Source organism: Stegastes partitus, unplaced genomic scaffold, assembly GCF_000690725.1.
Source record: "Stegastes partitus isolate 25-593 unplaced genomic scaffold, Stegastes_partitus-1.0.2 Scaffold209, whole genome shotgun sequence".
In the NCBI taxonomy this organism is placed as follows: domain Eukaryota; kingdom Metazoa; phylum Chordata; class Actinopteri; family Pomacentridae; genus Stegastes; species Stegastes partitus.
The window spans coordinates 322,328-347,569 of record NW_007577940.1 but is presented as its reverse complement, the minus strand read 5'-3'; the positions used below and the strand labels follow the sequence as shown (position 1 = coordinate 347,569).

The window sequence follows — 25,242 nt, the reverse complement described above, 5'->3', positions numbered from 1 at the left end:
CGGATTCAGGACTTGCATGACTCATAATGTGAATGGTGGAAAACTTTGTGAGGTTGGACAACTTAATGTGTTACTTGTGGCAAAACTGCCTGGAGAGGGGTCTCAGGATTACATTAGAAGTACCTAAGAAATGGTGATTGATTTGTGGGGAGGTCTGGGTATCCTTGCCTTTAAGAAATGGCATTTCCATTTAAGAAAGACGGGTTGCCTAACTCACCCAATTTACATTTATCTTTAACATTAACAGCCATTTCTGAGCAGGGAAGGAGGTGTACAGCACCACTTATCAGGTACTTATAATGCAGTCCTGAGACACTTTGAGTCATGAGAGTCTTGGGTCTTTGACAAGCCTGTTGCCTTGTGAGTTGAGGATGAGAATATATACCCGGAACTCCCCACCAGTCAGTTACAACTGAAGAAGCCTCTTGAATATCATTTAAAACATCCCAATGAACTGAAGAAGTCCAGTTACATTCTACTGAAGCAGCAGAGAATTCTCATGACCTGGATGACTGATAGTCTCCACAGATATACTACTGTTTAAGTAGCCTCTGATTTCCTTACAAGTGATCAGCATCAACTTGCATGATTCATGCTACCTTCAAATGGACCTCAGGACCTCATTAGAAGATTTGTAAACCAAATGGTTGGCAATTAAACGTTGCATCATCAGCTGTAGGTTAAGAGAAATCCATTGCTTGGCAACGGCAGCACAGACATTACTGACGGTATCTAGAAGCCACTGATTTAAGTGTTTAACAAGCTAGCAAGCAGATTACATAATGCAGGGAATGCAAATGTACAATAAAAAGATAAGGCCATAAGATGCCTAGCAAAAAACACTTCCACGGCCTCTGTCCAGAGTCGGCCTTAGGCACAGGTAGTATAGATCAGGGGTGGGCAACCCGCGGCTCCGGAGCCGCATGCGGCTCTTTCATCCCTCTGCTGCGGCTCCTTGTGGCTTTGGAAAATAAATAATGAGTATTTGAATTTAAATGTATTTTATTTTAGCTCGTTGGTTTTTAAAATTTAATTCTAAATTTGAAGATTTTTGTGAACTTGTAACATTAAAATAAAACGTGTTTAATTTTTTTGTCGCTCAAAATATGCGTCACAACCGCCGATGTGTGACACCCGCCGGCACGCGCAGTGGTGCCACCTTGATGACGTTCTCGCTAAATCTGGCAATTTTCCAAATCCTCTTGGCGACTTTTTTTTCTTTGCCAAAAGCGACTAGCGACAAATCTAGGGACTCTTTCTGGTGTTACTAGAGACTCTTCTGGTGTTTTGGAGACTCTGACGTGACAACACGTATCGTTCTGCAGTTACTGTCCTCAGCCAGCAGCGGTGCTGCCATGAGCTCCTCCCGTCCCAAAGCACTCAGCAGCCCAGCTGCAGACAGCAGGACAACCAGACAACATTTTTACTTTGCTGCGGGTGGATAATTTCAGATCAGCTTTTTATTTCATATATACAAGGAGGGCACAAATAGATGTTGAATATTTTATTTGACAGCCACCTTCAACCCAGTGTCTCTTTTTTTTTTTTATTCTTTTTTTTTGGAGTTCAAAATGTTTTTGGTTTTCTCTGTAGCAGTTCACTGATTTCATAAATGCAACACACTATAGTTTTTTATACATACAGTAGCATAAAGGTAAAAACAATATATGCAGTATTATCTTCATTTTAGATGTCAAAAGGGTTTTGTGGCTCTCGGTCTTTTCTTTTCCGTGGGAAACGGGTCCAAATGGCTCTTTCGGTGTTGAGGGTTGCCGACCCCTGGTATAGACAAATGCTAAGGGTGCCGACATCCACGGGGGCGCTACAAGTGGAGGAGTGGAAGTGGCCGGAGTGCACAGGCTGTATTTGGCTGCAGATTGCAGACTGACTTATACATGGAATTATTAGGAGAGTAAAAGAGTGTGGCGCTCAGGGAAGGAAAAGAAGGAAAGAAGAATAAGAAAAATGTGAAAAAAACAGAGGTACGATAACGTCAATGTCATGGAATTAATTAGATTAACTGCAGGGTTCTCACCAGTGTTATAACAGAGAAATGGTCCTTTACGCTGCTGCCAAGAGGGCCGTTATGTTATTTTCAAGGGTATGTTGTGGGAAAATTATCACTACTTGATTGTACCTGGTTAACTTACATGTATTCAGGCAAATATTTAACAACAAGCACCGATGCTGTTTCTTTACCATCGTCTTCACTGCTATTCGTTAGCAGATGGTCTTTGCTAACCCCCCGTTAGCGAAGACCATCTTCACTAGAGAAACTGCATTGGCGCTTGTTGTTAAATATTTGCCTGAATACATACAAGTTAGCCAGGGAGTGTCGCTAAGACACCCCCCCACTACGCTGTCAAACATTTCTGGTGAGAACCCCTGTAAAGTTAATGGATCGTTGTTACTGTTGTCAGAGTGATGCTAACTTGGTAGCTTATTTTGGACGATAGCAGCATTGTTTATAAATAATAAATAGCTATATTTGACTTAAGTTAATATGTTACCACCACCTTAAATTAATCAGGGATATTTAGAAAGTCAATATCAGGCCTGTTCAGGTGGTATTTTAACCTGCTGAATGTATTTTCTCGGCTGTCTGTTAAAATGCTCAGTTTCCTTCTTCTGTGCAGTTAATAATTCATACTTCAGCTTTTTCCATATTATAATAAATTACACAACTAAAACCTTTTACAGCAAAACTAAACATCTTTCTTTTTATCAAAAATTATTTTAAAAAATAAACAAATAAGAGCAGCTCTGCATCAGATTCCTCAGTGGTCCACAGCCCCTTGTTTTGTAAATAGTAGAAAATAAATAAATTTTTAATTTATGTCACTTGTTTCTTCAGTTTTATTTAGTATGTTGTTTATACTGAAATAAAAGCTTGAATACATGCATGCAGTTTCTGTGTTATTGTATGAAAATTAAGAGTAAAATTCACTGTGATGCAAGGGGGCGCCAACTACAATCTTGCCGAGGGCACCAAATTGGTCAGGGCCAGCCCTGCCTCTGTCATTTAATAAAGTGTCACCAACTTAGAGCTTTCATAAAATTTGCAAGTAAAAAAATACAACCACCACAAGACGGGGCTGTTCATGTGGACTTTTATCAGATGAAGAAAGTGTCCTGATGATGCCTGCTAAAGGCCCAGAGGGTCCATGCAAAGGTCAATGGTTGCACAAATGAGATCAAGTGAAATAAGCTAATGAGGTGTTAAGATTGGAAAATGTTTGTCACCTTGTCAATAATTCTTAATGGCTGACTTAATTTGAAGGCACCAATATGTAATTCAGCACTAAACAACATGTCAATATTGAGATTTGCTATGATTCCATCATAGAGGCGTGTGTGGGTATTTCGTTTGAGACCGGCAATTAGTTTGATTTTTTGAGTTCAAGTGCTAATGGAAAGTGGGGAAATGCTTATTTTAAGCCTATAGGGGGAAAAGCCATAATGTACAGCATACAGTAATTTTAAGATGGTTTGTAATTTTTACATTAATATGAAATACAGTGTTTGCTAGTGCAGCGGAGGCCTACTGACTGTTAGTAGCCATGCACAGTCTTTTTCACTGGAGTCAAAGGATAATTCTGGTTACTTTGGGTTATATTTTTAAAGTTTTCTTCAAGTAGACAAGAAAGATCCTTTTAGGTCAAACAGCTCTCTTTCATATTTGGGTCAGTTTGTGTCATTTCAGACAATAGTATTACTCCACCATCTCAGATTTTGTTTAAAGTTTGGTCATTTGTTGTTTAGAACCAAAAACTAAGTTATGAAAAATATAATAGCTAAATTCTGAGAATTTAATTTGTTTCCACACCTGGGATTTCATGTATTTTCACCCTCAAATAAACCTCGGAAACCATTTCTATTGTTGAATATCTCCAGAAATTAAACTCCCACGGCCATTGAATTTGGTGAGGACACAGACAAAGCAGTTTCCAGCAGATCAAAATGACTGAACTAAATTTGTATTAATTTGCCCTGGAAAAAAACGTGGTCAGTATTGGGGCCCCAGAAAGGTTCTCTAAGTGTATATACACTAAAATTCAGTCTTTGGTCAACATTTCACCAACTCTTGAGACCTCTGACATCAGCAGAATTTATGGCAACTTTGCAGCTTTTTGCTATTTTAACATGTCAAAATGGTCATGTGGACTCATTCACAGGACCACAAAAGTTGGTGAGCAGAGGAATCAATATACTGTAATTACATGTGCAAAGTTACAAGTTGCCTCCATGTTGTTTTCATTTTGAAGTTTAACAACATATGAGGCCTATTTTGCCATACCGAACTTTCCCATACATATACTTGAAATTAACACTGAGCAGAGAAACTGATGATAATTTAACACGTTACAATAAATATTACCTTTTAAACATCCTAGCAACTGCTATCACAAGACAAGAACCTTTGGGTCCCAAACAAAAAATCAATTAACTTTTACAAAATCTGAGATGGCACAGTGCATATTTTCTGAATTCTGAGACGCTTAACAATGACAATTCAAGGCCTGATGTTCAGGGCGCATCTGTAAGCAGAGCCACACACTACCAAGTCACACGCAGTCATGAGTTTCTTACAGGTCTTTCTTTCGAGTCAAGGACTCCACAGCAGTTTGAACGCTGCATTGAAGGGCAGAGTGGTGACAAGTTGAGTTTAAACACAGATTAATAATTGTTTAGACAAACATTGAAAGCAAATTACCTTTCAGCATCACTCTCATCGCTCGACTCCACCTCCTCTAGCGCGGCCTGTAGGTCGACAATGCGGCGAATGGATGTCTCCAGGTCGGCCTGCAACGCCTGTCTGACAGCAGTCAGCTCCTCCACCTGCATCTCCTGCAAAAAACATCACAAGATTAAAAAACGTTTGTGGACTCAAGAGTGACTATGACCTGATGAAATTTGATCATCTATCATACAGTTCAAGGACCATTTGACAGGTGAAAATCTTATTATTTTTTCTCTTTTTACAGTTTTAGGCTGATGTAATTTTGTAAGTAATTTTGGTTGTTTTAAAAATGTCCTAACTGATAATGACCAGTGTTACCAAGCAATAATAACTTAATAATATTTCATACCTAAAATATGCCAATTGTCAATATACAATATAGCTATTTGTACCATCAGACCGTTTCATAAGTCACTCAACTTGACTGTCCAAGCAGACTTTGCCTTGATCATATAAGCTCTGGCCTGGTAGCCATTAACCGCCACAGAAGTCTTTGTCACTGTGGCCCTTTGACTCCCTTAACTCCAACAATGCTTTCTGCTTGCCAACATGGAACTGGTCGCAGTCCAAGGCTCCAGGTGCTACAACTAATCTACAATATATCTTCTGACGTACAATTTCGTTGTCTTCCTCCTTATTGGTTCCTGTATTTATCAACAATTTCCCTGAGGTTTCCACCAAAGTGATCAATAAAGTTCTATTCTATTCTATTCTATTCTATTCTATTCTATTCTATTCGTAATCAGTTAAGGCATTAATGGCAAGTAATCAGTTAACCCTTAATCATTACCATCCCTAGTTCAGAGGGTTAAAGGAGAATTAAATTAGTCGTTTGGATCCTTAAAGTATGCTGACCTCTTCCTGATCTGTAGTTTTTTGTCCTACTCCTAAAAAAAAACTTGCTGGTTAGACATGCGCACATTTGGAATGTCTTGCAAGAGAAGAATGATTTTTTAACAGGCCAAACAGGTCTCTTTCTTGTAAACAAACATCATGAGATTAGAGAACATTTGTGTATATGAATATCTCCTTCAACAGGCCAAGCTGGCAACCTGTACAGACCCCGGGGCCCAATCCGCCACAGCAATTACCTTCATTTGAGCCCATATTACCTCATCAGTCAAACACTGAATGTCCGATGGCATCACACACGCTCCTGTGACCTGAGCTCTGCTGCTGCTGCCCGGGTTATTTAGGAGAAAATTGTTACATACGCACACTGACACTGGGGGAACAGAATGATTTATTAATTCATCTCGTCTATTTTTTTGTTGTTGTTTTTGTTGTTATTTTGTCTCTTTAGCATCCTGTCACACATACCTAGACACACACACACACACACACACACACACACACAGACACACACAAGCTTCTAGGCTTTCAAAGTTATTGGCTTTGTTGGCTTTGAGGAGACGGGTGTGGGTGCAGCAGTTGTCATGGAGACACGTGTGTGTGTGTGTGTGTGTGTGTGTGTGCGCGCCCATAACCTTGAAGAGACAATGAGGATTAATCACAGTCAGAGAGAGAGGGCAGGATGAGGGAAAAATGACGTGAAGAAGGGTGGAGGGGAGGGGAGAGAAGGAGGAGGAGTGTGTGTGCTTTTACTGTTGTGTGTATGAATATGTCTGTTCACGTAAGTGTGTGTGTGTGTTTGCTTAGCTGGTTAGTAGGTTGTTAAAGGGCATCCTTGTGTGTGGCTTTGTGCTAATAACTGAATAAGTGTTGAAGCTCCTTGTCTTTTTCTCAGCTTGGCTCAGAGGTCACAAAGAAATCTGCTGTGAGCAAAAACAAGAACATGTCTGGTAGTCTGACAGTGTCAGTGAGTAAAAAATGTTTATTACCCATCAAATGCCTGTAGTTTAGTATTTGTTAGGTAGAATAATGAACAGCAGACCATACAAGCATTTGTGCTACAAAAATCATTAGAATCACTTCACATATTTCTGGGCTAATAAACTCTCTGAACCCCCCAAAATGTGGGTTAGTTTGAAGAGACATGTTATCTTTTTAAAAAAATAAAACAAAACAAAATTATATATATATATATGGATGGCTATAATATAATATCTGGTGTTTCAAAACTATACGGACAAAACTTCAATTATCAGTTTCGGTGGTGTAGAAAATTGTGTTAATCCATTTTTCTTGGTGGCATGGCCTCTTAACTTTTAATTAGTGCTTACATTTGACTACAGCTGCTGACTCCTCTAAGTAAATTTACAGTGGGAAAGACTGAGGAGCTCAGATCTGAAAAAGCAAATCATTAACTTGAACAAGTCAAGAAAGGCACTTGGTGCTATTTCAAAGCAGCTACAGATCCAAAAATCATCTGAACAACAGACAAGGCATCACCTGCTGCTGAAACACAAATGGTCAGAATGGTCAAGAGTCAACCAAGAATCACCAAAAAGCAGATCTGGAACGAATTGGAAGCTGCTGAAACACACAGGTGTCAGTGTCCACAGTCAAGCTTATTTTGGCTACCTTGAAGGAAGGAAGCCCTTCTTCCAGAAACTGAACCTTAAAGCTTGACTGAAGTTTGCTGCTGATCACATGGATAAAGAAAAGGAGGACATTTCTTTAGTCAGGTAAAACAAAAATTTCGCTATTTGGCCACAATGACCAGAAATATGTTTGGAGGAGAGAAGCTGAGGCCCTTAATCCCAAGAACACTAAACCTAACGTCAAACATGGTCGTGGCAGTATCATGCTCTGGGGCTGTTTTGGTGACAGTGAAATTCATACGTCACACAAAGTAAACTGAATAATGAGGAGTGAGGATTCCCTCCACATTCTTCAGGAAAACCTAAAATCATTAGCCAGTAGGCTGGGCCTTGGAGGCAGCTGTGTGTTCCAACATGACAATGACCACACATCAAAAGTGGTAAAGAAATGGCTAAATTAGGCGACAGTTAAACATTTTGACTGTTCTCTTCAAAATCCTTAAACCCCATCAAGAACTTGTGGAAAACAAGAACCAAATGTATGTCAGGGAGCCAGCGAATTTAGTTTAACTGCACCAATTCCATCTAGAGGAGTGGTTAAAGATACAACCAGAAGCTTGTGGATGGCTACCGAAAGTGCCCAGTTGAGGTGAAAATGGCCAAAGGATGTTTAACAAAACATTTCTGTACTTTTGACCCAGCAGATTTTGTCATTTTTTCAGAAGCCTCTAAATAAATCTGTAAAAGAACCAAAATGCAAGATTGTTTTTTGTGACAAAGACCCATGAGTTTCAGTGACACCATCATAGAAAATTCAGAGTTATAGGAGTCACTGGAAACTCAGAATACAGTGTGCATGGAAACAAAATGTATTAAGGCAAATATCTAGAGTATGTAGAGTCACTATTTCCCCACTATTAGCAACACCTGAGGACACTTGAAAAAAAAAATTGACTTGATATTGTGTTGTTATCTGAGATACCTGCATATGTCTTTGTACTGAACCCCATTTCTGATGTTAATATTGCACTTTTTTTTATATTATAATAGACCCCACCAGCTGGTCCCTGATATTGACCACAGACTTCTGCATATTATTGTTGGACTTCATTATTTTTGCTGACTTGTTTAAGGCCTGTCTGAATGTCTGAACTCATCTCGCTGACTACCTTACTAAGTACAGTGCCATTTCTGCTAGAAATGAAGTCCCAAAACAGTAAAATGACATGCTAGCTGTTAAATTATTCTTCAAAGTTAGAGATCAATATAAATCATATAAAACTATTTTAACCTTATTCAGGACTTTTGGGGTTTTGGACCCCAGGCCATTTGGTTTAGGTGACACGTATTATTTTTTTATTTTTTAAGATGTTTTTTAAAAATATAATTAGGGATATTTGTCATGCATTTGGAACCAAAAATATGTCACCTTAACAGAAAATGTATTTAACATAGTATAAAAGTCTATAATAAATACCAACAACTATTTTGCACCCCTGAAAGACCATCTACGTATGGAAACATGAAAGTCCTGAATAGGGTTAAAATGTCAAAAAAAAAAAACAGTATTTTTTTGGGGAAAAAAAAAATCTATCTTAATATCTTATCTGATTTAATGAAAGACCAATTATTTAATTAATAGGTGTATATTAGCCTGATTGTGAATGTTTGTTGTTACATGTTTGTTACATTTTTAAACTAATATATATCACATAAGAATAGAAATGCATTCTCAGATGAGCCATACTATGTAACTGTTTCAGTGTTTGCATGTTTATGCTCTGAGTGTGCAGAAGCCCTCCCTCGTGCTGTTACTGCTGCTATGATCTCACTCTGCAGTAATGAAAGTGATGTTTTTCAAATGTTCCAGATAATAGACCAGCTGTTGTTTTTGTTAATGAGAACAGCCGAAATGTGACTGTTCACTGCATTTTCAATCATAGCCTGGAGGATGTGCTTCTTGCCAGGGCTTTTTAAGTCCCAGCCCCTCTCTAAAATGTTGCCGCACAGCTCAGATGTGTGTAACGGCCTGTGGGGGTTTGTATTTACAGTGGTGTGCATAAGTTTGGGTCCAAATTTCTGCTACTGTGAACAGCTCAGTGAGTATAAGATGACCTGATTTCCAAAAGGCACAAAGCTAAAGCTGAAACATTTCTTTAATATTTTAAGCAACATTATTTTTTTATTTCCATCTGTAAAAACTGTAAACTGTAAAGTTTGAAAATAACAAAAAAAGAGAAAGGACCTGAAGCAGAAGTTTGGGCACCCTGGATGGTCAGTGCTTCAGCAGTAGCCCCCTGGGCAAATATCAAAGCTTGTAAAGGCTTTTTGTAGTAGCTCAGAGGCTTTCAGTTCCTCTTGAAAAAGGAATCTAGTTGTGTCAGTGTCTCAGACTGTCCTGCTGCCCTGCTCTTTGATGTCCATCCACATCTTTTCCAAAACGTTCAGGTTGAAGGACTGAGGACAAAACCTTCAGGTTGCTCCTCTCCAAATTGTCCACTGTGGATTTTCAGATGTTTTAAGGACAATGTTACTGTTGTGGAAGCAGTGTTATTTTCAGTGATGTTTTCTTCCACAATTTGCTGCAGTTAACTGAATCTATTGCTCCCTCTACCAGTGAATTGTTTTCTGTGTCACTGGCGGCAACACAAGCCTGAATCATCATCATCATCTATCCATCCTGCATACCAGTTAGACGTGTTCTTTTCATGAAACTCTGCACCCTTTCTCTCCAAGCTTTGCTAACTGCAGCCAAAAACTTCTAGTTTAACACAATTAGTCTTCAGGACTTTTTTTTCCAAAATGCATCTAACTTGTTTAGATGTTTATTTTGTGGTAGGGCTCCAGGAAAAGAATTTCTCTGGGTTATACTTGTGCAGCTGCATAGTAGAACAGAGCAGCACCACTCCACACTCTGATCGATCTTCCTGAAGCACTTTGCAGTCAAACAGAGGTTTTGATTTGCTTTTCTAACAATCCTACGGGCTCTGAAAGTTTTCTCCCAGACCTAAGCTTGACCTCCATTGGTTCTGTTAACGGTCATTTCTTAATTACATAAGGAACTCAGGAAACAGCTTTCTGAAAACACTTTGCTGTCTTTTTACAGCCTCTTCTGCTTTGTGGACATCAATCATTTTAATGTTCAGAGTGCTGGCGGCAGCTGATTGTTGGGACAAGCTTTGTGAAGTCAGTCATTCAAAAGCTGTAAAGGTTTCTAACGATGACTGTGAACAAGCCATTGCTCTAACTGGCAAATTACAACAAGCAAATGATTTTAAATTAGTGAGGTAATTTGGCATTGGGTCATCATGTAAAAAGCTAACTAATCTGAGTAAAGATCTCAACTTACCCCCTAGACTGATATATATATATATATTTTTTTTTAATCTACAATAACTTCAGTATATTTAATGAAGCTCTGCAAAATGTTACCTTCTTACTATGAATATTTTTTAGAGTTACAGGCCCCTGGAGCACATTGGGGTAGGTCCAAATCCTATGCTTTTTAAAAAATTTGCATCAGTTTTTCCAGCATCAATGTGCTTTTTTAACTGTATAAGAACAGGAGATAGAAAAACTGCACCAGTTTAATGTCTGTGGCATGCCTAGTAGAAACACGCATTGGTACAAAGAATACCTTAAAAATGCATTTTGGGTACATTTTCAAGGGTCATATCACCATGTAGGATAGGTGGTTGGTCAAAACAAGTTATAGTGAATGAATGGTCTCATTTTTATATGTTGATCATAGACTCATCTTCTAGCTACGACTCATTCTCTGTTAAAATCGCTTTCTAATTACAACAAGCTAATGCTTTTACATTATGCAGTTCATTTGGTATAGCATATAATGCCATAGCTGCCTAATGGGAATACTTAAATATGTAAGGTGAGTTTATGATGTTATTCTCTTTTCATACTCTTATAATCTTAGTGTTTTTGGAAAGCAACTTAGCTTAGCTTCTATTGTTTTAAATGGGCTACATAAAGTGACAGTGACTTACTTAACCATTAAGTTCTGAGGACTTGGTTAAATTTATTTGGCAGTCCAGGTCTTTGCATGGTGTTCCTATCTTTATTTTTTTTTTTAGCAAAAAAACAAAAACAAAATTCTAATCCTATTAAATTTTTTTTGACAGGTTTCTTCTTTAACATTATGCATTTTGGAGATCAATCCGTCGTTTTCAACTCAGCTATTCACACTCACAGAAATTTGGACCCAAATACTGCATGCCATTGTAGTAGAGTGTTTACTGCCCAGGTAGAGAGGAGGTACTCGCTCTGCAGCTGAAGATCTATTATGCCCCTGCATTTACCAAAATTCCCAAGGCAGGGGATTTCATCCGCTACATTCCTTAGTCTTTATTTAAAGCTCTGAACACCAAATCCCACTTCTGGGTTTGAAAGGCATGTGTACCTTTTCAGAAAAATCACCATAATTGTACCATTTATCAGAGGAAGGAACTATACAATACAAAGACTAAACTATAAACTATACAAAGAATTTGATCGAATCTTCAGTTTTCCAATGGGGCTTAAACTAATCAGGTGTTATGTGTGGTTCTGTCAGGAAGATTACCCAAATCTAAACCTAAAATCATGATATTTCATTAAAATCACTTTAATCTACATTCAAAATTTCTCCAAAAATAAAACGACTGCAATCAATTTAGCTTTGTGTTCCTCAGCACAAAAAACAAAGAAACAGTTTCAATTTATATTTGCGATCTCTAACAATATGTCTTACAGTCTTTTGTCAGTTGTTTATGTTATTTCCAGCAAGAAGAAACCTTTGGTCAAATAAAAAATCAGCACAAATCAATATTTGGCCTGGATATGGCTTCAAAGCCTTAACCTGTCTTGTGAGCAGCCGCAGTGCACAAGTCTCACTCAGTCATGAGAAAAACAAGAGATAACAAGCTTGTGCGGGACAATTCTTCTCCCCTTTACAGCAAGTACAGAAAAAGTGTTGCAATCTTTTTTGCTGTGGCAATTTTGGATCCTCATATGCTCATAAGCCTATTGCAAATTGATGAAGTAAAACACCAGAAAGACATCTGGTGAATTGTATTGTTTGTTGGCAGATTTTCACTGCAGTGTGTATGGATAGGTTTTGGGTGTAACTGTATTGAGACACTGTATGGAAAAAGCCACTGGTAGCATCATATATGGTTCGACTGTTATGAAGCTGCATGCAACAGTTGTTTAAACTCATTACCAGCTCCATGCGTCTGCGGCTGCTGTTCTGCTCTCTCTGGGACAGCTCCTCCATCTCCAGCCTCATGTCCTGCAGGCGCTGCTGGTAGTAGCGGGCGTTCTCTTTCTCACGAGCTTCGGCCTGAGCGCTCTGTTCCAGTTCCTCTCCCAGACGAACCACACTGTCCCTTAAACGCAGCACCAGCACCTGCACACAACACAGAAGTGGCAGATAAAACCATGCAGGGAATACAGTCACAGACATGTTAATAATTATATGTTTAAGTTTGAAAAAATTATCTGATCTCACCTCAAACCTCTTGACTTGCCCTCTCTGAAACTCTAATTTGTTTTCCAGGTCACATACGCGAGCCTCCTGTTTACTGACGATGCTACGCCCCACAGTGGACGACTCGAGGAACTGCACCCTTGACACACTCTGCTGGAGCTGCATGATGAGTAGGTGGAGAGAGGAGTGAGCCAAAAGCATTTGGAGAACCAAATTATGCAAATATCTCAGTGCTCCACCTGAAGCTTGCAGTTATACTAAGATCTGCGACAAGGATGTTAAATGATCCAGAAATCTACAACAGTGTCTTCTTAGGCAGGTTAAACAGCAAATTTGGTTTATAAACCTCGTAGTGCCGCACATAATTTCTGATTGTCAAACACAGGTTACCTCTTCTTGCAGAGAGTGCCTCTGTTTCTTCACCTCCTCAAGTTCAGCCTGCAGCTCTCTGATCTGAGAGATGTCACTGGAGGACTAAGGAGGAAGAAAAGATATGGGATGATTAAGTATTAAATGGGGCTTAAACACAAGCCACAAAGTGCAAAGCAGCACCTGTGCAATGAGCGCTTTGTGTTTCTTCATAAGTTCGTTGAGGTCTTCCTGGTCCTCCTCGAGCCTCTTCAGCAGGTCAGTCTTCTCGTGTTGCAGCACAGCCAACTGCTCATCCACCTGGAGTCACAAAAACAAAGAGGTAAGAGGGCTTTTGTGTATGTATTCTTCACTTTGACAATGTGTGTTTGATCTAAACAGTGGTATTGGCTGTCAAAATCCAGATGACAAATAACAATCTGCAGTTTTACTAGAAACAACAACAACAAACAAACCAAAAAGCTAAAGGCACATAGAACAATGTTTCTGAGAGTTTCTGTGACCTAAAGTATTAGCCTAACTCTTTGCACACTTTATTTCTTTCATAGTTGTTTTTGGGTTTTATTGTTTTGGCTAAATGTATATTATCTAAACTTCATATGTGTACATTGCCTATAAAAAGTATTCACCCCTCCTTTGGATGTTTTCCAATTTTATTGCTTTATATCACTGAATTATAGTCAATTTAATTTACCTTTTTATCACAGAAATTTACACACAAAAAATCTCTCGTGAAACTGAAAATTGATTTATACAAAATTATTTAAAAATAGAAACTGTGAAGAAAATGATTGCAAGTATTCAACCCTGTTTTAAGTGACTCACCTAACCTAACCTAGTGCAGCCAGCTGGTGCAAGAAGCCACACAATTAGTAAAATGGAGATCATCTGAGTGCAGTAAATGTGTCTCAAGTGATTCTAGCATAAAGACACTTGTATCTTGAAGGTCTAGTCACTGTTGAATCAGCACTCCTGCCTATAACTACACCATGAAGACAAAAGAACACTTCAAGCAACTCAGTGAAAAGGCTACTGAAAAGCATAAGTGAAGGGATTAGTAAAGACATTTTTCAAGTCTTCAAATAGCCCTTGAAGTACAGTTAAAAAAAACACCTTACCTAGGTAATGTAAGAAACATGGCACAAATCTGCCGAAAACAGGCCTTCCTCAAAAACTGAGGGACTGTGCAAGAAAGAGACTAGTAAGGGAGGCAAACAAGACACCTATGAGTCCATTGATGGAGTTACAAGTTGAAGTGGTAGACTGTACATACATCAACTGTTGCCTGGGTTGTTTTTACCAGTTAAACCATAATAGACGAGTGACAAAAAGAAAGCCACTGTTGAAAGAAGCTCATTAAATCCGATCTAGAGTTTGCCAGAAGACATGTGGAAGACAATGACATGAAGTCAACTGGAAGAAGGTTCTTTTGTCTGGTGAGAACAAATTTAAGCTTTTTGGCTGTCAGACTAGACACTATGTTTAGCGGATGTCAAACACAGTACATCTTTCCGAACACACTATCCCCACCGTGATGCATGGTGGCGGGAGTATTATGATGTGGCGATGCCTCTTTGCATCAGGACCTAAAGGGCTTGTAAAGGTAGAATGTAAAATGAATGCAGGAAAGTATAGGAAAATCTCTGAGGACAATCTGATGCAGTCTGCAAGAGAACTGCAACTTGAGAAAAGATTCGTTTTGGAGCAAGACAATGACCCAAAGTGTAAAGCTCAAACTAGACAGGTTTAAAAAACAGCAAGGTGAATATTCTGAAGTGCCTTGTCAGAGTCCAGACCTCCATTCAACTGAGTATTTGTGGCTGGAATTAAAAAGAGCTGTTCACTCACAATCTCAGTGCAGCCTGACAGAGCTTTTGCAAACCTTTGGAAATATTAACAACAAACAGCTTCTGTCCTAACTGTGCCATTATGTTAAAAAATCAGATGCAACTTTAAGAGGGCATTGCTTCATTTGGTATTTTGACGATACTGAGGAATAGTTTCTCACATCAAGTTTATCAAACTATCCATTCCGCTCTTATGCCCTGTATTATTTAGGCTCCTGTTGTTTCTGTCATCTGTCTGCAGATGCACCTTGAAAAAGAAAAACACTCACCACACTCTTCTGCTTGCAGATATTTTCCAGTTCAATCTGAGTGTTATCCAGCTCCTGGGAGAGAGTCGTCTGAACACTCTCGGCCTCGAGTCGTCTCGCTTCACTCTCCTCAAGCTAATTAGAGACACAGATTGTTTCTCACAGAGCAGAAGGTGACATTGCAGAGGTGTGTTGAGATAAAGGTGTGTGTACAGGTGAAAGTACCTGGCAGTGCAGCCGTTCTATCTGTTCTTTGCTGCCGTTTGGCAGGTTCTGCCCTGAGCTGTCGATGGTGGCGAGGAGCAGCTGGGTATCGGCGAGCAGGGCATGAGTCCTCTTCAGGTCTCTCCTCAGTTTCTTCTCCACATCGAAGTCTCTGTGTCCCACCTGCAAGAGGAGACACCTCAGATTCATCCTTCCCCTAAAACAGCATGATTTTGTTGTATGAGTAGAAGAGCAGGGAGAATAAAATTCTTGCTGGTTCTATAACTGGTATTTAAAAACAGGTGCAGTGGAATAACACAAGACTACAGAGAACAAGAAAGTAACAAAGCATTTTTGTACATACAGGTGTAGAGTGTAGAGTCCTGTGTGGGACTATTTTTTTTAATCACATTGCTGCTGGATTTCTGACCATTCACACCCACGCAATATCGACCTTCATTGATTCTGTGTCGTCTCCTGTCTCGCAGGAAAAGCATGTTATTTTACTGTGTAGTATGAACCTTCTGAAGCCAAAAACCTCCAGGCAGGTTTAAAGCCATATTTTTGTTGAGAAAAATTGCCAAAATTACACAGTTTATCCATCACAAATCACAAAAACAGCAGGAAATGTGATACAGCCCAAATTTAAGCTTAAAATTGCCATATTTCATTGAAATCCATTTAATAGGCATGTCTCATTTAAAAATTCTCAAAAATAAAGCATTTGCACCAGATTATGCAAATAAAATAATATAAAATAAATGTGCTCCTCAGCATAACAGATTGCCAATGACGGATTCGGTTTTGACCAGAAGTCAAAAATTCCGTTTTCACATGAATTGCAGGTGATGTTTGCACAGAGCAGAGAGAAGATTACAAGAGAGACTAAGAGAAACATTAAATATAGTGGATCAATCAAATTCGTAGCATGGCTCAAACATGGAATACAGCAGAGCAAGATATCAGTAAGTTGTTGGAAGATACAGTCAGCATGGTGAAAGGTTTCTCCACAGTTGATGTTCAGACTAGTGGGGAAAGTTTATAGAGACGGTAAAAGTGCACATAGTAAAATATCTATAACATGTGGAGCCTCCATTTTTTCCAGTATTGGTAACACCTACTGATTCCTTAGAGGTGCAGGACTTTATGCTGCATTGAAAGAAGCAAAAAACTATTTGAAGTTTCTGTATCATTATGTGATTCAATTCTTTTTCAGTAACAGTGGGAGATCTGACTTGCTTCGGTTTTGTATTGTAAAAATCAACTATATTCTTATTTTCAGCTTCAATTGTTGACTCCATCTTTCTGGTTAGCTTTAAATCCTAGGAACTGCACTTTAACTATGTACTGCCCATTAGCGCTGAAAAATTTGGTCAAAATATCTAATTGCAATTTTTATGACACATATTGTGATTTTAGCTCGATTTTCACTGTGTAATAGAATTAAAATATGTCATGGAGCATGGCCTCATAACACACCACCAAAACATGACTGCAACGCAAGGAGGAATTTGCAAAGCAGTAGACACAATATTTAAAACCCTGGGTTACACACATTGAATAACATGATTGGGTCGTTTCAATAACATCAACCAAATCTAAATAAAGTTTCTGCCTAACCTCTTCAGAATCAGCTGATTTTTAGTGTATGATAACATTAGCATATTTGATGAAGCCGTGCAAAATTTTTACCTTCACACTAAAAATATTTTCAGAGTTACAGGGCCTTTAAGTACATAAAGGTGGCTAAAATGTCACACTTTTTAATGTGTGTTCTTAATGGCTTTATAAGTACAGAAAATAGACATGAAATTTTCAAGGATGAAAAAAAACACATCTTTTTCTTTTTTTCTACAACCTACGCGGAACATCACTAGTATGGGATATATCATAGTTCAATGTCATAACTGCAGCAGTTTAATGTCTGTGACAAAGAGTTGTAGAAACAAAAACTTGGTACACTGTTTTCTGGTAATTCATTGGAGAAAACCTTAAAAACATAGTTTTGGGTAAACTTTCAAGCATCATATCACCATGTGTAATACGTGATTGGTTAAAACAAGTTATAGCAGATGAAAGGTCTCACTTTTACCTACATTTTAATACCAGGCTCATCTTCTAGCTAAGATTACTTCCCTGTAAAATAAAATAAAATAAAAAAATAAATAAATAAAATCTAACATAGGCATTTTGCAACCTTGTTAATGTAGCTTAAGGCTGAGATATGGAGAAAACAACATTGGTACTTTTTTTTTTTTGGTCTTTTGGTTTTGTTTTTTGTTTTTTGTTTTTTAATTTAACCTTTATTTAACCAGGAGAAGGCTCATTGTGATTAAAAATCTCTTTTTCAAGAGTGTCCTGGCCAAGACAGGCAGCAGCACAATTGACAGACAGACAAGGTCACAACAGCATCCACACAGACATCATACTCATAATACATGGTGAAATTACATTTAGAAGATAAGAAACAAACATATCAGTAGAGATCAGAAACATAACTAGCAAAAATAATTACCTTTCAAAACATCTACAGACTGATGTTTTCGCCTCCAAGTAATTTAGAAACACTTTAAAAGTGTTTAAAGAAACCACCTCTTGCATTTCCAGATCTTTTTGTAAAATGTTCCAGGTTGAGGGAGCAGCGAATTTGAAAAACTTTCTTTCCCCATTCAGTTCTAGCCTTGGGAACAGACAGTAGCAATAGATCCTGGGACTGCAGACTGTAACCACTTGCAGCTTTTGAACTAATAAAAACCTGTAAATAACGAGGAAGCAAGCCTAAAATACATTTCTAAGTTAAAATATGCCAGTGTTTTTCCTTCGTGTGGTCAAATCTGACCATCCAACACGAGAGTACAGCAAACAATGATGCGTAAAAGCCTTAAAATTGGTGATAAACCCGAAAGCATCTCGATACACTGAATCTAAAACACTCAGGCTTTGAGCAAAAGCATTCATGTATACCGTATCTCCATAGTCCAGCACAGACATAAAAGTGGCAGCAGCCACTCTCTTTTTGGCCTCAAAAGACAGGCAAGACTTCATTCTAAAATAAAATCCCAGTTTAAATTTTAGTCTCTTTGCCAGCTGCTGGATGTGAGGTGCAAAAGAGAGACAGTCATCGAGTAAAATTCCAAGGTATCTATATTGAGACATTAATTCAATCTGTACACCCTGAGAAGAGGTGATTGCAAGCAGGTTCTGTAGTTTTGACTTGGAATTTGAGAACAACATGAATTTGGTTTTGCTTGAATTTAAATCAACTTTTAGGTCAAAGAAATTTGACTGGACAATATTAAAAGCAGTTTGCAGCTGGGATAGAGCCAATTCTGGTGTGGATGCTGAGGTGTATATCACAGCATCATCTGCATAAAAACGAAAATTGGCATTGGAAACATTATCTGTAATGTTGTTTATGTATAAAATAAAGAAGAGTGGTTCTAGAACCGACCCCTGTGGAGCACCCTTGGAAATTTCCAAACAACTGGAAGTGAGTCCATTTACTTGTACACACTGAGTTCTATGTGAGAGATAGTTGTCAAACCAGTTGACAGAATGTGGAGAAAGTCCGATTCTGAGAAGTCTTTGTTTTAGAAGTGTGTGGTCAACTGCATCAAAGGCTTTGGATAAGTCAATGAAAAGAGCTGCACAATGATGCTTACTGTCAAGAGAATCAATGAAGTCATTTATTACGTTTAAAGCTGCAGTAGTTGTACTATGTGATTTCCTAAAACCAGACTGATAAACAGATAAAATATTGTTAAGAAATTCCTTGACTTGATTACTGATTAGTTGTTCCAGAACCTTTGCCAAGACAGACAGTTGGGAGATGGGACAGTAATTATTCAATTCTGAATAATCTGCTTATGTTCTTCTCCTTTAAACAGGGGGAGAACAAAAGCAGATTTATATATACTAGGGATTTCACTGGTTATAAGAGACAGATTAAAAATATGTGTTAAAGATGAAGCAATAAAATCAGCTGCAAAGTGTGGAAAGTAAGGCTCTAATTTATCAGGACCAGCTGATTTAGAGGTGTTCAAGAGACTCGGGGCTTTATGCACCTCGAAGACGGTGAAAGGAGTGAAACTAAAAGACTGGTCTGATAAGGGATGGTCATCAGACCAACATGTAGCAGGATAATCGTGAGTTCTGCTAACACAATCAAATATGGAATATGAGGCTATGAAATGTTCATTAAAACAACTCAACATTTCTGCCTTATCAGAAATTTGGATCAAATCTTTTACAATGCATGGTGGCAACTCAGCAACAGTATGATTCTCATCCAAAGATTTAACAGTTTTCCAAAATTTTCATGATTTATCATAGAATGACCCATATCCTAAACTGCAGCTTTTGCAATTTGTTAATTGCACTGTTTCAAATCACAATTTGAATTTGAAATTGATTAATTGTTCAGCCCTACCACCTGCTCTAGCAAGATTTGCATTACAATCATAAAGCAGTCCATTACTATAGGGTACATACTGGGAAACAAAAGTTAAAAAAAAAACAAAAACGAAAGCCACTCATTACATAACAGCTCACAGACCTTATCATCACCATGTAATGTGAAATACAACATGTCTCTGTGTTACTTCAGATAAAGACACAGGTTTTGAAACTGTGCTCCTATAGCAGGCTTGTCTGTCCAGGCACTGAGGGTGCACTGTAATGAAAAGCAAAAGCCTCTCAAATGTATTGAGGCTGAAAAACTGCAGCTTAATACCGTTATGTGATTTAAAGAATATATTCTGTATGTGAGTGGATCAAACGCAACTAATCTGTCTAATTCTCTTCATTACACAGCAAGAATAAGGTATGTGGGCTGTAATATGTTTGGCTGTTTTCTGTTTTAAACCACACAGGTACCCAGGGATTACAGTATAATTTATTCCTTCTTTCCTTTAAAATTCTAAAATCCTCAATTGTTCCCAGTAGTCTTGTTTTAATGCTGTTACACCTATTTACATTCAGCTCAACTAGCATTTTCTTGGTACAAGTTTTACACAAACTTACACTGTAGTCTTTGGGCTATATAAAAAAAATCATATTCTTTTCTTTAAACCTTTTCAAAGACTTAAACTTGGAGCTGTTTGCCAGCTTGGCCACATACCAGCTCCTTGGCCACTTATCAAGAGTCCAATTACATCCTCACAGTGACAGAGTGTTAAATTAGCTGCTGCCTCTTTGCTCCATATGCTTGTTTTGTGGTGCTTGTAATGCAGCAGTGACATAGCCATCATCTAGAGAACATTAACCCACAAGTGTGATAGTGATCTACGGCAGTCATCTGTTGAGAGCTGTGGCCCTCTGACAAAATTATTTATTCCTGTGTGTAAGATTTAAGCAGATCCATTAGAAGAAATGAAAAATAGCGATCATAATTACGTTTTCATCTGTGTATAATCACCTGAAAATAGGAACGGCTGTGTTTTTGATAGCCTTTAATATCTGCAGAGGGCGCAAGTCATGCACAATAAATATACAGTATTAGACATAATGAGTTGACATACAACAGTACTGAGTAAACTGCTGTGCTATATCACTTAAATGTCAATTGATTCTGAATTGCATCACTTCTCAATAAGTTGATTATTTCTAAGTTAGCAAGTACAATATTTCTATCATTAATCAGTACAGGCCTCAGAGCAGAAGTCAATGCAACAAAAGTAAATAAACTGGTGATCAGTGAAACCAAACTGAGCACTGCTGTGATTTCCAATCAAGCGAACTGCATGAACAGGGACTTACGGAGTGTGATTATCTGCATGTCTGCATCATGGCTCTACATGGAAAAGTATTGCCAGAGGAACTGAACAATCAACCTGTGACACTTGTGAGACCAAGATAGAGAAGGATACAGAAAGATCAGTGACCAACTACAAAGAGCAATGGTGCCACTAATGAGAGCTGCAGTCTGATGAATGTTGGGAGCACATTCTTTGGTCAAATGAGATCAAGATAAATTTGTTCGGCTCAGCTGGAGTCAAGCATGTTTGGTGTGAACCTGACCAGGACTACCACAGTGAACACATAGTCCTGATGGTGAAGCATGGAGAAGTGTAATAATTTGGGGATGCATGAGTGCAAAAGGTGTTGGAGAGATGATGTTCATAGATGTACTATAAATGCCTGTGGATACAGTAAAAAACTGGCTGACCTGATGACTCCCAGTGTGTAAAAGCTTGGCAGAAGGAAAATGTTCCAGCCTTAAAACCATCTGAAACCATCTGCCAAAGTCAAACTTAAGAAGAGTGAAAACTATGACCTGGACAAGGATGTTGCCTGACTTGAATCTGACAGAACACCTTTGGGTTATTTTAAAAAGAGAAGTAGAGCAACACAACCTGTCCAGCAAAGAGCAGCTGAAAAAATAGTCTCTGACCAATGACAGAACATCTATCCAGAAATCCTGTATCCTCCATACTGAGAAGGATTTTTTCTGTCATCAAAAGTAAGGTGCAGTGCAAAATAAATTAAAGACCTGAATCTCAGTAATGATTTTCTTGCATTGAGTTCCTATTGTTGATCCTGTATTTTAATAAAGCGAATCTAAACTTATCTTTTATTTTAACATCACAGTAAATACTCTATCATTCAACTTAGAAGTAACGTGATTACTCTAAGATGATACAGTTTTGATATTACACAGGGCTGTACTCACTTCTGTTGTATACTGTACATGATAAATAAGTGCTAACTTGTGAGAAATTAATCTTCATTTTGTATTATCACATAGGAAAACTTGAGGAGTTAAAGGAGGTACTCTGTGAAGGACAATGATGATAGCCAGTGAGCCGTGTTGGGCTGACATCTGAGGTGTGTGAGTACATGTCAGTGCGTATGTTTCAATAAAAGTTCCACTCAGAACAGGATCAATGCTCCACTGTGTTCTAAAATCAATATTACTCTTCCAGCATTAGAGCCTGTAAAAATGCTTAAATAAATAAATAAACTATCTTATGGCTGAACCTACTTACTATCCACTGGTGCACAATGCTCCAAAGCTGGACACAAAGAAAAACATGAATATGTGCAGTATAAGCTATCATGTACTTTATTTGAGGTTAATATATGTGTGGCATACCTGGTCACACAGGGTAGCAATGAGTCCTTCCAAGTCGTGCTTCTCATGAATCACCATCTGTTTCTCTTCGTACTCCTGCTCCAACTGCATCTCCAACTGCCTCAGCTATACACACCACAAACAGAAAAATGATAAACGACCGGTCTGAATGAGCTTTTATTGTCGCTGACAGGAAATTTTCCCTGCAGCAGCATGCATAATGAAAAGTATAAAAACATCATCATCCGTGAAGGAGCATAAAAATAAATGGCACAGGATAACCGAGGCCTCCAAACCATGTTCTGTTGAATAAATCAGGAAGTTTGGGTGGTTTAAACCTTCAAGCCAGAAGGAAGAAATGGGAGCTTCTCATCGAGGAGATTTAGATCACTCTGATCTCCTGTACAAGCTGCAGGTTATGCACCATGTCAGCTCGCTGTTCCACACAAATGACTACTGTGTACTATGACCAGCAAGACCAGGGTCACGTAACATAAAGGGGCAGACAAGCTTGCAAGCTAATCTGCTAGCATCCCATTTGGAAGCCATCCATCCATCCATCCATCCATCATCTATACACCGCTTAATCCTCACATTCACACCTACGGACAATTTAGAATCACCAATTAACCTCAGCATGTTTTTGGACTTGTGGGAGAAGCCGGAGAACCCGGAGAGAACCCACGCTGCACGGGGAGAACATGCAAACTCCATGCAGAAAGAATCCGGTGCCCCCACCTGGGACGCGAACCGGCAACCTTCTTGCTGCGAGGCAACAGTGCTACCAACTGCGCCACCCTGCAGCCCATTTGGAAGCCAAAGCATTAAATATTTGTAGCTTCTTAAATTGTGAGGACATTCTGCTCCTTTCTACTTAATATCATTGGAAACTGAATACTCTAGTTATTTGTTAAACTATTTGAAGATGCCGCCTTTGGCATTTTCTGTATTTTCTTCTATTTCATATTTCATTGCCGAAACAAATTCACACAAGCTACAACTTTTTACCTGCTTAAATTGAATGAATGAATGAATGAATGAATGAATGAATGAATGAATGAATGAATGAATGAATAGGAATACTTGAACAGTTCTCACTTTTCATGACTAGTCTACAAGGGAACTATGTGTGACAGATCATTTGTTCCAATTTAAGACATTCTTGGTTCTCTGTCTACAGTTGATGCTGAGGAAACACAATCAATTGATCTGATCACTTTAATCAGCACCACAAAGCTCTGTATGATGAGTGAAAAGAGAGATCAGAATGCCATCCACAGCAAAACACTATTTTGGATTCCGTTGGCAGTGTTACACCACATAAGTAGTAGCAAAGTGTATTTTTCAGTTTTTCTTTTCTAATTATATTTTACTTTCAATGCAGATGCACTGTACTACAAAATCATCTCAATCATTCTAGAGTGAGTTTGATTCTTTTGAAATAGTTACTCAGGTCATTTGACAAAAATTCTTGTATATTTTCACGTCATGATATACTGTATATGCAATGTCAGTATTTTTCCAATATTGTGCAGTACGCATCTGGATAATAGAAAGTATATTGAAGATGGATATAGTCACCATTACACCAAATGGTTTGTGTTTTGAATTTTTTCTGTATTCCTGGACACTATGCATGTCCAAGAACATACTGCACTTTTTCATCTATTTCACTGTAACTCGAATCATAATTTACAAAATGAACACCATGCTGTATTGAAGGAGACTTGAAACTAGCAAGTCATTTTCCCATCTATACAATTAGACTTAGACTCTGCTGGCTGTTTGAAAGAATGCAGGTTTAAAGTACTTTCAAGGCTTCGTTCATCTTTTATATACAGTCTAGGATGTGACTGCATTTTTCTTTTTGCAGTGGAGAGGCTACAGTACCATAATAACTACTGAAAACTGTGCTGCAATCATTTGCTCCTACAGCTACTACTACAGCTGCAGCATGACCAGTGGTTTCATACAACTTCTCATGAGCCACCTCCAACCCTGCATCCACTATCAGCACTCAAAGATAGAAGCAGTCTCGGAAGTGCATTAATCCTGATTTGTTTCTAACAGCTAGCAGGTGATGACTCCTTTAGTTTGTCAAAGAAGTCTGACTGCATAGAAGCCTATTGATAATATTATCCTACTACTCATTTGAACTGTTACCTCAATAAGCCTTTCCCTGATGGGTTTATGGTCTCAATTGCTAGTTTCAAGTCTCCTTGAATACGGCATGAAGTTCATTTTATAAATCTTGGCCACATTCAGAGGAAAATAAACAGTAAAGCAGAGTATGACTTAGGATGTGCATCAGGTTTTAAAATGACAATGGTGACAGCTGAATTCCAAACTCAAGGCTTCAAAACTGTTATTCACAATATCAGCTGTGTGAAATTTTGCACTGTTTGTCACAGACGCTAAATCAATTGATATGACCAAGTAGTGATGAGTTTGCTGTAGAAATGTTGTCCTTAATTGGAACTGCAGAGCGGTGATGTAACTGCTGTCTGGCCGCATAACATTGTGAAAGAGGGGAAAAAAAACTAAGTGGATCAGTAAGTGAAAAGAATTGGTTTCTTTCTTCCATTGACATTGAAAAAGAGCTATCTGTACAGAAACAACATAATGCTGCTGTCTTACACAAGTGAGGCTGTGCAGTTCACTGTTGGTAGAGACTGCATTTTTACCTTACATGATTATCTTTGGCCCTCTGGAGACAGAAATTGGGTTGTTGCATATAAACAAATCTGAAAACAGTTCCCACCTGAATTCTTCAGTAATTTAACTAAAGTATATTTAATAAAGATGCAGAACTTCACCCACATACTATGAACA

At 38.4% G+C, this 25,242-nt stretch overlaps 1 protein-coding gene across 3 annotated transcripts in view; it reads right to left on the bottom strand.

The window, feature by feature from the left end:
- myo18b (myosin XVIIIB) overlaps positions 1-25,242 on the bottom strand; it is an 82,809-nt gene that overhangs the window by 3,865 nt on the left and 53,702 nt on the right. Inside the window, exons 33-41 of one of the 3 annotated variants that reach the window (XM_008280770.1) lie at positions 22,432-22,536; positions 15,360-15,521; positions 15,156-15,269; positions 13,223-13,339; positions 13,061-13,144; positions 12,692-12,829; positions 12,404-12,589; positions 4,715-4,848; positions 4,591-4,632 (exon numbers count right to left, since the gene is read on the bottom strand). In XM_008280770.1, the coding sequence (XP_008278992.1) occupies positions 4,591-4,632; positions 4,715-4,848; positions 12,404-12,589; positions 12,692-12,829; positions 13,061-13,144; positions 13,223-13,339; positions 15,156-15,269; positions 15,360-15,521; positions 22,432-22,536 (1,082 nt within the window). Of the gene's footprint in view, positions 1-4,586; positions 4,633-4,714; positions 4,849-12,403; positions 12,590-12,691; positions 12,830-13,060; positions 13,145-13,222; positions 13,340-15,155; positions 15,270-15,359; positions 15,522-22,431; positions 22,537-25,242 lie in introns of those variants that run through there. The other 2 variants (XM_008280772.1, XM_008280771.1) reach the window with 2 other exon arrangements.